We start from the raw sequence: 13,835 nt of genomic DNA, 5'->3' as shown, positions 1-13,835 counted from the left end.
AGCTCACTTCTGTACTAAATGAGCTCCGTTGAGGGCGCTAATGTCAACACGCAGGCTGTCGTCTCTCTATCAGGGAGTCTGGTACATGCAAGCTCTGAATTCAAATGGCTGCTTTAGTATGATGATAACTGGACTGAACTGAACTTTAAACTGCATGTAACCTTAAGGTGGCAGTGGACAGAGCACAATTTGATTTTAAAAAGGAAAAACAGATAATGGCGAGATACTTGACCCAATTGTTATACCAACTTTGATAACACAATGAAATAATGCACTTTTATACTGACTCTTGGGAGCTTTAAGCCATTTTATAATGTTGTTGCCTCATTCATAACATGCCCAGAGTTGTGTTTTGTTTCATTCACTCGTTTGATCTACATCTCCAGAGTTCAAAATGCTCTGGTCCACCTTATGATGTTATGTAGTGGTAGTTTTCAAGTTAACAGCTAGCTTTTACCTTTAGTTCAGTGGAGAGAGGCAATTCCAGAATGATTAGTGAAAGAGTATGGAGTTTAAAAATGCAGTGGAGCACTTCCTGCATTACCACATGACATCACAAGATGGAACAGAGTGTTTTCTGTTTAATAGATATAGAATAAGATTTTCAATCAAATTGCTTATGTTTTACAGAAATAAAACTTAAAACCACATGGCTGATTTGCATAAACTATAATCGCTGAAAAAAAAAAACAGCTCACTCCTTGTACCCTGTCAGACTAAAGAACACAACTCAGTGGAATATATGTGTTCTTCCTGTGACAGAGGAGGTGCTGCTGATGCTGAGTTTGTTCTGTGTTTCTATTGAGGTGGAGACAGTTCAAGTTAAACTTTACACGAAGCCAGGTTTAAATCCTAGCCTCCGAATTGTCGTGGTGAATTACTTTGAGGCGCACAGACCTCGACGCAGACCCATAAATCAAAAACGATGGTGCCCAGGCGACGCAGGTAGTGCACACTGTGTTGACGTAGAACTAAACTTTTGCCCTTAAAATTTGGCGTTAGGAGCACTCCAAAAAACGCAGCTTTGATGCTCCGAAAATCCTGGTGTCTGAGATTATGATTTTCGGTCCAAAACGATAGATCTTTCAGTCCTAACCTAAATATGAAGGTTTTGTGTGTTAAACGTATGAATGAAACAAAACACAACTCCAGGTGAGTCTGTGATGAGGAGCAACATTATAACAGATTAGAAAAGAGAGTAATATGGTCCCTTTAATGAATATAAGATGCAGTCATGCACTAGTAATATACATATGGCCTGTAAAATATGGGCAGACAACAGAGCTAAGAAGGAAAAATAGCAAATTGTGAGTTTTCTGACAAGCAAATTGAATATTTTGTTGTTTTACTAGTGGGCAATATGGCTAAAAAAGATTTATAATGATTTTCTTGAAGCCAGACGACAATTTAGATTTCATTGCGATTTATGAAGGCTTAGTATCTTTTCAATTCACAGGTAACTAAAGTCATCTTCTTCATTTGAAAGTCACACTGCATCGCAGTTGGTTAAATCCACTTAGTCGCTCACTCAGGGCAATGCTAAGGTTGACCAAAAGAAGTTGTGGTGTTAGTTTGAGCATAGAGGTTAAGAGAAAATTTGATATGATCACAATATGACAATAGCTCTATAAAATATCACAGGAATTAAATCTTGATTCCATTTTCAATTTCACCACCATGTCCAGTACTGTTACAATATTGTTTAGCTTTAACGTATCTGCTATTCTAATCAAACTAATGTAATAATTTTAATCTCTGCTGTTTATCTATGTTTTCCCTTCAGCTACCTGCTCTGTTTGGTGGAGAGAAGAGGACACATTGGTATGCAAAGTGTATAGTGCGAGAGTGCTTCAGATCGGACGCTGACGCACACAAACTCCTCACTCCAGCTAACATCACCATAAAAAAAGAAAAACAGCTCGGCCACATCCCTATCTGAAATACTAACAGTTCGTAAATAACCAAGTTTTAAAGTGCTGGAGGGGTTTCAGCAAGTTCATTGTAAAACTTTCTAGACCTTTTAAATGGCCATCATAACTTAGGTTCCATTTCACAACATAGAAAAGGAACACTTTCCTGCATAGGACCCATGAATAAAATTGCTTTGGAAAATGAGAAAACTGTTCTATATGGGAATAGTAATGATTAGGGCTGTAGTCTAATAAAGAAATTATTGGTCGATCAAAGACATGTCCTGCCATATGATTAAGTGACTAAAAAAGGGGCGTGTGCATCTCTATATATCTGACCCAAAGTGCACTCACAAGACTAACTGGGTTTGGCACTGGGGTTTATGCAAAAATCTCAATTTATGCAGAAAAAAGCAGTTGCTAATAGGATTTTTTGACTAGGGAGGAAACAATGTATTTGTACAAAGACAGATATTTGACAGACATTTGTGAATTATTGTTTAAGCTGCCTTTTAACATATAAATACCAAAAATACTAAATCTTCAGCTAAATCTTGAACTTATCCTTTTTGGTCTTGTCACATATAAATCCTTATAATCTAAACAAAATAATTACTTGACTAATGAATATTTTGGTCAACTAAGATGCCATAATCCAATTAATAGACTAAAATAGTAAAGGACTACAGACCTATAGTGATTATACATGTACGTGTCTGTTAAACTACACTTGTCAACACTACAAGGACAAAAGAATTGGAACATATAGTAGTAGTACTACAGAAATACAAAATGAGCAGATAACTTTGATTATTTCTCTTTTATGAAATATTCTCCAATACTGTAATCTCATTTTGCGTTTTGCACTATGTTATGTCAAAGAAAAATTAAGTATTAAAAGATGTTTTCAAGAAATTCACTAGCCAAAATCTAGTAACAGTTTTACAATTTATTCCTTGTGAATTTCACTGGCATTTGTTGTTTTGACTCATCTTCATCATTGCAATAGTGACACTGATGATAAAAAACACAAGATTATCAAATTATTTTGAAATTTAAACTGGTATACTGATACAAACTTTTAGTATGTCAATTAACTTTTTAACCTCTGAGCCAACTGTTGGGCAGTCTCTCTCTCAGATCCTCTTATTTGAAGGTTGTTTATGTGATGCTTTCCTGACTTTGAGCTCTAAAACTGGGGCTTGGTAATGAAAGATTAATTTCTTCCGGAAGCTTGCGGGGGCAGCAGAGCGAGGGGCCACATGTTTAGTTACACTCAGTGGATTTAGGGATGATTTGGCTCCTCTTCCTGTCAGATTTGCCTCTAAATCCTAAACCTGGAAGGATGACAGGGGGCACTCGGCGACCATGTGACTTCTAATGCTTTGTTAGGACAACAGGGATAAGAAAATTTAAGACGTGATGAGACACAAGATACCCAATCTTGTGTCTCATCACATCTTATATTTTTACCAATCATGAGACAAGATGAGATTTTTATATAATGATGCATTTCAGTTCCCAATTTCAGCCTCACTTTTTTTTTTTTATATCATTGTTGTAATTAAAGATTTTTTTTTTAACTAATGCTTGTAAAAAAGTCAATGCTCTTGTGGTACAATATCACTATAAAAAAAAAAATCATCTGGACTATAATAAAATGCTTCTCCACAGGAGGCTTGACTGCATTTAAACATCCATTAAGAAAGTAGCTCTAGTCTGTTCACTGCTCTGCCATAAAGCGCACTGTGTCACCTTCAAAACTGAATACACTATTTTAGGTAAATGTGGTCCTATCTGGAAACCAATCCACTCTGTACAGTTTTGACAAAGTACTGCCTAACAATATAGTTATGCTTTATCTCCTCACGCAGTCAGGCCATAACTTAGAGTGCTTTCTTCATTCTGTGAGAATACAATTGGTGAACACTGTGAAAGAACAATGACGCAAATGTGCAGCAAATGGGCCAAAAGCGTACAGAGCCAAAAAAAATCATTCTAGCAGTGACAGCTAAAACAGTCATGTAAGGGCATCTGACTTTCCAATGTTATTCCCCAATTACCTAATGCATTTCTAGCATCCTAAATAATATATGTAACAGCAAGCATTTTTTACATGAAAAAGACACTTGAACAGCATTTTGTTGAATGACAACCATATGGAAGCAACAGCCTGTTCTGAGGCAGTGGTTCCTCCAACATGGCTCCAGAGAAGTGGGTAAGTAACAGTTAGTTATTACAACAAACATGGCAGTTTACATGTACACGCACCAAACAATTTATCTCCGGTATAACAAGTTACATGAATTTTGCAGAGGAGATGTCTTCCACTTTTGAGGGAAATGTACAACAGATTAGCAGTTCTACTTAGGACGGAGAATTTTCACCCACTATTGTCAGTTTCTAATCTTTTCTGGATTCGAACAGAATGTAGAAGGGACTGGCTGGTCAGGCAAGTAAAATAGGCTAATGTTTACATATGTAATCATTTGAACCACTAGATGGGAGTCATGAGCAACTGTCAAATTACTGTACTCCTGCTATGTTTTGTTTCTATTGTTCAAAAATGTGTAGTCATAGTGATGCTAAAGATGAGACGAGACGGGACGAGATGGGATGCTAACAAATTTTAAATAAAACTGTACATTAATAAGACAAGGTATGTCTAGCTAGAACTCCCCCACTGAGTGCAGCATACCTCTTTGAATATCTGAGATGCGAGACCTGTCTTGGTAAATTTTATTCAGTTAAAATAAAAAAGGGAATAAATGGTGCACTCACTTAAGATCCTCTATAGTTCATGAAAACACTTTTATACTTTTATCCTCCTTCCTTCTCTTTGAGCTCTGAACCTCTACAAACACTCAGCCATTCAAAATTCCAGGTGACACAGATGATCCAACAAGTCACATCTCACATGCTTTTTGTGCTGCCACCCAGGAGTGCCTCAGATATTTCTTTCTATGGAGGAGGAGGCTGCAGCTGCCCTCTCTCAACTCAAACCACACGGATGTTTCACTTAAATTAAAATCGGGTTGGTGGAGGGGTCACACGTTGGAGGAGAAAGCAATAAATGTTTTGGAGTCGCAAAAATGACTCGTGTAACAGGATTTGTGAACTGAAGTCATTTTCTTCACTCCTAATGGAAAATAATACAATACAGAGCACACTAGGTTTTGCACTTTGACAATGACAGCAGAAGGAAGGAAACACGGAAAAATAAATAAAAACAGCCATTTAGCAACAGGACCAATAGGCTAATATATTCACGCATCCATAATGAACATTAATTGCAGTAATGGCCAGAACGAATGCAGTGAGGGTTTAGAATACATGCAAGCAACTCCAGGGATTCAACTATCAGAATCTAGCACAAATATATGCAGATTTTTAGATTATTACTGAATCACATTACAACATTCTGTAAGCCATTAATATGTAAAAGGTCCCATATTACACAAAATTTATTTTTATGAGCTTTCAGCCATAATGGTGTTACCTCATCAAAAACATGCCTGGAGTTGTGTTTTGTTTCATTCACACATGTTTAAGTAGTCCTGTATTATTAGTCTGTCTACATCTTCAAAGTTACAAATGCTCTGTTCCACCTTGCGATGTCATGTAGTGGTAGTTTTCAAGTCAACAGCCACCTTTTTGTTCAGTAGAGATTGGCAATTCCAGAGTTTAAATGATCCATATTGATCACAAGATAGAACACAGTGTTTTTAGCTTGAAAGAAAAACATGTGTGAATGAAACAAAACACAACTCTGGATATGTTTTATGATGAGGAAACAACATTATAACGTAAAAAATTGTGAAATGGGCAGCTAAAATTATGTATAATTATGTATAATTATGTGTAATTATTTTGTTAAAATCCAGATCAGATTTTTGTTGAAATGTGGTGAGTTCAAGGGTCTGGTCATTAACATAAAAGATCAGGTTTAACTTAACGCTTTGGATATTTCATAGCAAAGTATAATGTAATCAAAGCAATAGTTATATAACAGCTCTTGCCGCAGTATGACATCAACACGTTCTAAAATTTAAAAACCACCAATAACATTGTTAAAAGCTCACTAAAGTCCATTTTGTATAATGTTCAAGTACACGTCCAGGTCTGTGTATTGCACTCACCAATGCAGACGTCTATCTTGCCCTTAATGGCCGCCTCGTGTAGTGGAGTGTAGTTCCAGTTGTCTCTGGCATTGGGGTCAGCACCCTGACACAGCAACAAGGACACCACCTGACAAGCATAGAGCATATGAGCCTCACCTGCTGTTGGTCTGCTCACTCCCACAAAAAAACAAATAAGGCACTGGAAAATGGGCTGGTGGTGTCAAATTTAACTGCTATAACTACTACAACAATCACATTTATTAATAGTGATCTATAATGTGGCCGCTTTAATTAGACTAAGGCTACATAATATATACTATTCTAACCATGATTATGGTGTAACTATTTGTACTATGGTGTAACTATTTTTTTTTTCATTGCTAATGTTGATTGTTTAGAATCTTGAAAAACCTATGGCTGATAAACTCTACTGATATTTTTGGGGCCAATATGTAGGGTCAGTTTTAATTATTTTCCCCAAATGATCTCATTTAAATTAACTACAAACTCACTCACAGCCATTTTCCACCTACAAACCTAGAAGAGAGTTGTGTAGTCACATTTTGTGAGGTTATCTCTTTGCACTTGTGTGTAAGTGTTCAAATCAAGCATTAATAATAATAATAATAATAATAATAATAATAATAATAATAATAATTATTATTATTATTATTATATATTGTAATACAGTCTTACCTCGGAGTGTCCAAAGGAGCAGGCATTATGAAGAGGGATGAGGCCTCCATCGTCCCGAGCGTGTACATTAGCCCCTGTCTGAAGTAGGTGGTCCACTACATCTTTTCTCCCGAAGCCTAGGATGAAAGTAATCAAAGAATCAAGGGCTATGTGAGGACAATAAACATGAACAAAAGGCTAAATAAAGCCATAGATTTATATGTATCAAAAATACATGTCATCTGAACCCCGACTGTCAGGAAATGCCATGTGAGAAGGTGAACCCAGAATGTTTTAAGGGATAAGACTTTATTAGGCTAATGTCACTGTTAATTAAGTAGACCTAATTGGGCCAACAGCTATTTGTGTCTGTCCAGCACAACACAATCATATTTTTGTAATGTTTAGTTTGCCTGAAAATCATCATAAATCAGGTTCAAACGTCCATCCCCATTTTTCACTGTTGTATAGTGAGTGTAGAGCAAATGACAGGCTGGACCTGTAGGTTTATCACAAAAGCAGACCTTTACACACAGAAAGGTAAAGCTCTTGTGTTCAGCTCACCAGCTGCAAAGTGCAGAGGAGTGGATTTACGTCCTGCCATGTCTTTGGCGTTCACGTTCACTGCATCTACCAGCTTCTTCACCCTGGACACGTCCCCGTTCCGACAGGCTTCAAACAGCTCCCGAAAAGCCCCATTAGCACCGGCACCACTGGCCCCGCTGCTCCCCGCGGCACCGCTGCCTGAGTCCGGGGAGGACACGGCGCTGGTCGCGCTGCTCTCGGTGGTACTGGGGGAGCTAGCGCTGCTGCTAGTGCTGCTCACGGTGCTGCTACTGAAGCTGCTGCTGGAGAGGGCCAGCGCGGGGCTGCTGGGAGAGGCCGGGCTCACTTCACCGTCCGCCCGGTTATCCACTGCTCCCTGTGCGCCTGAGCCAGCATGATCGGCTGCTGGCGTCGGGGAGACCGGAGGAGTGACCGGGAGAGAGGTGCTGCGGGACGGGGTTGACAGCCCCAGATTTGGCTGCTGCTGCTGAGAAGAGCGACGAGGCGTCGCCATTTCCACAACACAACAGTCCCACTGGCAACAACAACACTGACAGCTTCCTGCGCGCTGGGGACACTTCCGCTCCAGCTACCTCATGCGCACAGATGATGCTCTGCCTCTGCTCCATCCATCGCAGTCAGATTACAGGTAGCCTGTCATCCATTAGCCTGGAGTATACTACAGAATCACACACGCTCATAACAAAATTTGCCTGATTGTAGTGGCATCCTTTATTTGGTTTATGGAAGGTAGGCCAATCGTTTCTGTCTAGAAAGTCACCCTACAATTTAATGTCCAAACATGAAATCGCCTTTTTCCTAATAACAGAATAGCGATTTTTCAGCACTGATCATACCCAGCCAATGCTACAGCCTTTTTTGCTTTATGTAGTCACAATTGATAATGTGAGATCGAAGATCAGAGATTAGCCTGAATGAATGTGAGAGAGGCTGATAAAACGAACCGCTTTGATTAGACGTTCAGTGGAACAACGCCCCCGTTAGAAGACTTTCAAGCGGCAGAAATAAAATTCATACAATGAATTATGTGTAATACATCCATGAATAAAATGCAACCAATACATTTCTTGTTCTTCCTCTGCACAGTATTTTTATATAGGCCCATTTAATAAGTGAACCTAATGATCCAAGAATTTTACACCTAACTGTCTAACAATTACTCAGATTCATATAGTCTATGCAAAATACAATTTGGGGCTTTTTACACATAATTATATTATTATTATTATTATTATTATTATTATTATTATTATTATTATTATTATTATTATTGGAAGTTAAGTGCATTAAAAGGTTTTGATATATCTGTAAATGTTTTCCTATTCACTTGCAGTGTCTTGCCTTGAGTGAAAAAAGGACTGACCCCATCTCTCTCTGAGTCTACTCTCGGAGAAAGAGGAGGTATGGATTTAACTCTTGCATGTCTTCCATTGTGGGGCAGTGCTATCCATTAGGCCAGTGTTATTCAACCTTTTTTGGGTCCTGACACATTTGTGTTCCATCCGCTAAAAGATTATCAAATTACTCTCATTTTATAACAGCGCCAATAATGACAGTCTCCAAGTCTCCAAAATACCTTTGTTTTTGAGTTCCAGAGTTTGGTAACCAAATAAACAGTGAAACAGCGCCCTCCTTTGGTAATACTCGAGAATGAACGCACACAGGTCTGCAGAATACTGCAACGTTCATTTGTATGTTGCATTTTTATCAGAGCTAATAGTATAAAACTGTGTCTAAAATAACTCATCTTTTGGAATTGTCAAAACATGAAGGAATCATGCATTTATAATCCATAATTCCAGACAAACTAAAAGATATGCTTAAGCAAATTATGCAGTAGTGCATGGGGGACTTGAACCCTCCACCATGCTTGCAGTGCATAGGTTTTCTAAAGACAGTATCACTGACACTATTACTATTACTTTTACTGACTTTTATGTGGTTAAACACTTAATAATTACACATCTTCCAATACTATCCAGACTAAAAACAATAAATGTAAGTTATTATTGTATAATAATTAAGCATATTGTATAACATTAAGCATAATTAAACAAAATTTAGTTAAAGTCAGTAGTTGCAGAGATATCCACAAGAGTTTTGGTATTATGATTTACACTGATAGACCTATGCTTGTGCTTGTATAGAAGAGAAAAAATGGATCTTCAAGTCTGAAGAAGGGAGTGACCTGAAACGTCACATTGTGTTGTTATTATGATAAAAACTTTTTTTTGTTTGTTTGTTTTTTTTTTTTTAATCGGATGTGCCTGTCTCTATTTACCAGTTTGTATAGGTCTAAAGGTTTCTCTGGTGTTCACAGTGCTCTTGCTGCCGAAGACATGATTTCACTATAGCCCTACGTCATGTGCAGAGTATGCAAAGCCGGGTTGGGTTGGTTTACATTTCCCGCATAGTTTCTCTTGCAGTTCCTTGCGTATTGTGTCAAAGCTTATAATGAGAAAAATGACTTGAACTAAATAAACCCACTGACCATTATCGGCTTTCACTGAAACTTAAATGTGAACCAGAAAAAATACTGAAAATGATTGAAACGTTTTTGGATGTGTAAGGTTATTTCTCCATGCTGATAGTGGTCACTCTCAGTGGGCAATAGCTTAAGCCCATCATGGAAGAACTTAAGCAAACCTAATTGGAGATGGTTCATGCTTTTCAAAAGTCCTGTGAAGGCAACAGCCCTGAAACTGTTTCACTGCTGAATCTTATTTGCAAAGTTTCGTTTAAAGAAGACATGTTATTGTTTTGTAAGGTACTTGAACTATGGTTTGAGTAGGTTATCATTTTACTTTTGTTCTAAAATGGCTTAATAATAGAAATTGGACTTTTGAATTTCTGTTCAAAATGGAGATCTGATTCTGAACCCTATGTATTTATTTTGCAAATGATCACAACCAAGTACCAAAATGTGAGCGGAAACAGGATTTTTCAGAGCAGTCAAGCCTCAAATGCAGGACAATACAGGATTACTCAAACATGCATGAACCAATCAAAATACAAATGTGAGTAAACTAAATGTGAAGAGAGCTGTTATAACAAGATTTAAGTTTGGTTTTGCATAATATTTCCTCTTTTAAGAATTGAGCCCAATGCTTATTACTTAGACTCACAACAGCATGCATCCTTTTGACCTAAATAAAAATATGTTAACATTTTTGTAGATGTATCTCAGTGTTAGGAGAAAATTGGGAGAAGCCATATATAGTTTACAGACTGAATAAGGCATTTGGGTGTAACTTGTATGTCGCTGTGCACCTGATATTATTAATAAACACATTTTTTAAAAAGCCTAGCTGAGATGAGATGACCTGGATAGGTGCAGGTTAATTATGATCATTCAAACTTGAGAATCACCTTTTACCCCATTGTACAAGCTAGAGAGGAAACCCTGAGGAAATTATGTAGATTTAAAGATAGCTGCATTCCAGATCTAACCAAAGCCGTTCCCAAAAATACACTCCGATACGATCAGTCTGAGAAACATTTATTATAAAACACACTGTCTAACATTGGCACGTGTAAGACAATAAGACGTGACTGTCAGTTAGAATAATGGAAAGAATTTGGGCAAGTCCAGCTGAGCTACCGTGAGTTATTTCATGAATTTCCCAAAAGAATGAATAAAATTGTATACTAATTATTACCACAACAAATAATAAGATAAAAGGGTAACACTTTATAATAGGTTCACTTTTATTAGCCTTAATAAAGCACAAAAACAACTTCAATTCATAATGAACAATTATTATCAAAAATGATTCAGGTTTAACTCCTTAATTATATGTTTGAGGTTAGGGTATTAATAATTCAGTGGCTCTATGTAACTTTTCAGATGTGTGGTCTGTCAACTGTGTGTCTCCATGGAGATGTTAATGCTTTCCCTGGAATGTTCCACAGTATAGGATTAAGCTTATCTATGTTCATAGAGACAAGCAGGTGATGGCATCAGCTCATGTCTGTGGAGAGGTGACCCCACTGACAGTAAGAATATACATTTTTGCTATGTATTTTTGAGCAATGAAAATACATCTATTGAATAAATACATGATAGATAAGTTTAATTCCATACTGTGGAACATTGCAGTGAGTTATGCAAGTATCAAAGTCTTCATCAGGAAAGTTACATAAGTTACACCTTTAAGATGGATAGTATTCTTATTTTGCATTGACTGTGATGTTGTCGAAACCTCCACTCCTCTCTCTCTCCCTCTCTCCCTCCCTCTCTCTCTCGCTCTCTTTCTCTCTCCCTCTCTCTCTCTCCCTACCTCTTTCTCTTTCTCTAGACTGCTTCACGTGCAGTTCAGGTATGACACACCTGTCCTATTTGGGGACTGAGACAGACGTAGTTCCACACCCCCTTTCCAGGTTTCAGTCAGACTTGTTTGCTGGCACCAGTCTGGTCAGAACGGACACTCTGGCAGTGACATTAAGACGGGCAGCATGTCAAACCGTGGTAAGCAGGAATGGATCCGGGAGTCTATGCGCACTCCTGGCATCCTCATCTTTGGCATGGTTCTGGCTCCTTGTGGGCTGATTCTGAACCTCACCTCCACCGTCGCTCCAAATTGGCGAACTCTCCACAACCTTCCCAACAGCGCCTCTGGATTCACCGTCATGCAGGGCATCTGGGACATCTGCACCACCACCTCCTCCAGTTCCTATAATTACAACTGTGGGCAAGAGGACTCTGCTTACTTCGGCCACCAGGTCATAGAGGTCGCACAGGGGATGATGGTGGCTTCCCTGATTGTCACGCTTGTAGGTTTGATTGTGGCTATCCCTGGAGTTCGTTGCTGGAAGAACAACCCCAACTGGACGGTCGCGGGTTTGGCGGGACTGCTCATCTTTATCTCTGGAGTCTTGACCATCATTCCCATCGCTTGGTACACGCATATCCTGGAAGAAGTCACCTCAGTGCCCCCAAGCGTCACAGTACAAGTGGGTTACTGCATCATCTTGGGGTACATAGGCGGGATCATGGAGGTGCTGGCCGGGTTGGTCATGTTTATAGGCATATGCAGGTGCTGTGGGGGGAAGAACAGAGGCGAGGTACGAGTGGAGCAACCCCAACAAGTGAGCCGAGCGGAGAGGCCGAAACCTGCACCGAGGCGAACACAGCCCCCCAGTCTGAGCAGGCCGCGGAGTGAGCTCAGTAGCGTGGCGTACTCCAGTAACTATGATGATGTGTCCATTCCCAGAGCCAAGACCACAGCCTGGTCAGTGGACAGTGGAGTGAACCGCAAACCCTATGACGCTGACCTGTGATGGGACAATAATGGACAGGAGTGGACAGACTGAGAAGACATGAAGCACTTTGATTTTTGTGGTTGTAAAGGGTGTCTTATCTACCTGCTATTTATGAGTGCAGATTTTAAAGGTGCACAATATAACTTTTCTGGTGGAGGGTCAGTCGACTGCTTTCCTCAAGAATGTTATTACTTTGTGTTGAAATGTTCCACAGTATTTTTAATTTAAATGAATTTGGGCTTGGTGAAAAAACTCCTTCATATTAATGGATTTAGATTTGTGATTCAAATTCAAAATTTCATTCAAAAATATAAAAATGGGATTTAGCACTGAATTTATGAACATAAACAACATAGGATTTTAATTAGTGCTATTTAACACATAAAATACTACTAATACTAATAACTAATTTGTTCCTCGATAGTCTGAACCCTACCCCAAACCAAATTCTTTTACTGACTGAGGACTGGCTGTAGATCTCTCTTTCTTAATCTCCATCTCTCAATTAATTTCCCAGCCCTACAATGAATACTTGGTGCTTCGTGATCTCTATGGTTTATTGCCATTTTGCTTAACGTTCCAGGCAAGACAATAATCTCTCCATGAAAAATAGAAGGTTTTAGACCCTCCCGACAAAAACTTATATTGGGCCCCTTTCAAATAATATTAAGTTTCTATTTATATATAAAAATATAAATATATATATATATATAAATATCTATATTTAACTTATGTGTGAATAAATACTGTTGTATAAAAGGATGTTGTTTTTGTTAGAGGAGTTGGTTAAAGTTCATCAATTATAGTGGCTAATAAAAGAGCCTTTATCCAGAAAGATTAGTCATAACAATACAATGTCATGTCAGGTTGGTCAGCATACCTCTCATCGCTCTTCTAACCGTCCTCCATTCAAAACAAAAGATTTCATATTTTGAACTGTGCAGTAAGTTAAAGGAGGGAAATAGATTGAGTAAATGAGTTCTAATGCTAATTCATCTTAGAAGCACAATGGTATTTAAATGAGCTTAACAATAGGCCATCAGGGGCTCTGGGTGAAACTATTTTTTGAAGAAGTTTGATTGCTTTTGTGAAGACCATGAGCTGCTGAGAGAGAGAAACTGTATTAATGCATATTACCTATGAACTGACACAAAACGTATAGTTCTTCATTTTACATTAGGTCATAAAAGTGTTTTACCATTGTAACAACAATATTATGTGTATTATCTTAATTAGATGATAGAGAGGCTATTTGTGAAGACTATTTTGCATGTTTGTTGCAAAATATATAACATAACAT

The 13,835-nt window shown here is 38.3% G+C and overlaps 2 protein-coding genes across 2 annotated transcripts in view; one reads left to right on the top strand and one right to left on the bottom strand.

Moving 5' to 3' along the window:
* LOC110166351 (poly [ADP-ribose] polymerase tankyrase-1-like) overlaps window positions 1-7,799 on the bottom strand; it is a 113,992-nt gene extending 106,193 nt beyond the window's left edge. The window contains exons 1-3 of the mRNA XM_055153653.1: window positions 7,271-7,799; window positions 6,728-6,843; window positions 6,050-6,158 (exon numbers count right to left, since the gene is read on the bottom strand). Of these exons, the coding sequence (XP_055009628.1) occupies window positions 6,050-6,158; window positions 6,728-6,843; window positions 7,271-7,766 (721 nt within the window). The 5' untranslated portion in view covers window positions 7,767-7,799. The remainder of the gene's footprint in view (window positions 1-6,049; window positions 6,159-6,727; window positions 6,844-7,270) is intronic.
* A 3,820-nt stretch (window positions 7,800-11,619) lies between these two features.
* LOC110166389 (claudin-23-like) lies at window positions 11,620-13,288 on the top strand. The gene has a single exon (XM_020931626.2). The coding sequence runs from the start codon at window positions 11,729-11,731 to the stop codon at window positions 12,551-12,553; it is 825 nt and encodes a 274-aa protein (XP_020787285.2). The 5' UTR covers window positions 11,620-11,728; the 3' UTR covers window positions 12,554-13,288.
* Window positions 13,289-13,835: the final 547 nt, after the last annotated feature.

This window comes from Boleophthalmus pectinirostris, unplaced genomic scaffold (assembly GCF_026225935.1).
Source record: "Boleophthalmus pectinirostris isolate CB_2022bp ecotype Guang Dong unplaced genomic scaffold, ASM2622593v1 HiC_scaffold_18, whole genome shotgun sequence".
Taxonomy (NCBI): domain Eukaryota; kingdom Metazoa; phylum Chordata; class Actinopteri; order Gobiiformes; family Gobiidae; genus Boleophthalmus; species Boleophthalmus pectinirostris.
The sequence above is the reverse complement of the archived record's forward strand: the minus strand, read 5'-3'. Positions and strand labels throughout refer to the sequence as shown.

Excerpts from the sequence above, each read along its gene's own strand:
- LOC110166389 (XM_020931626.2), top strand. The coding sequence starts at position 11,729 with ATGTCAAACCGTGGTAAGCAGGAATGGATCCGGGAGTCTATGCGCACT.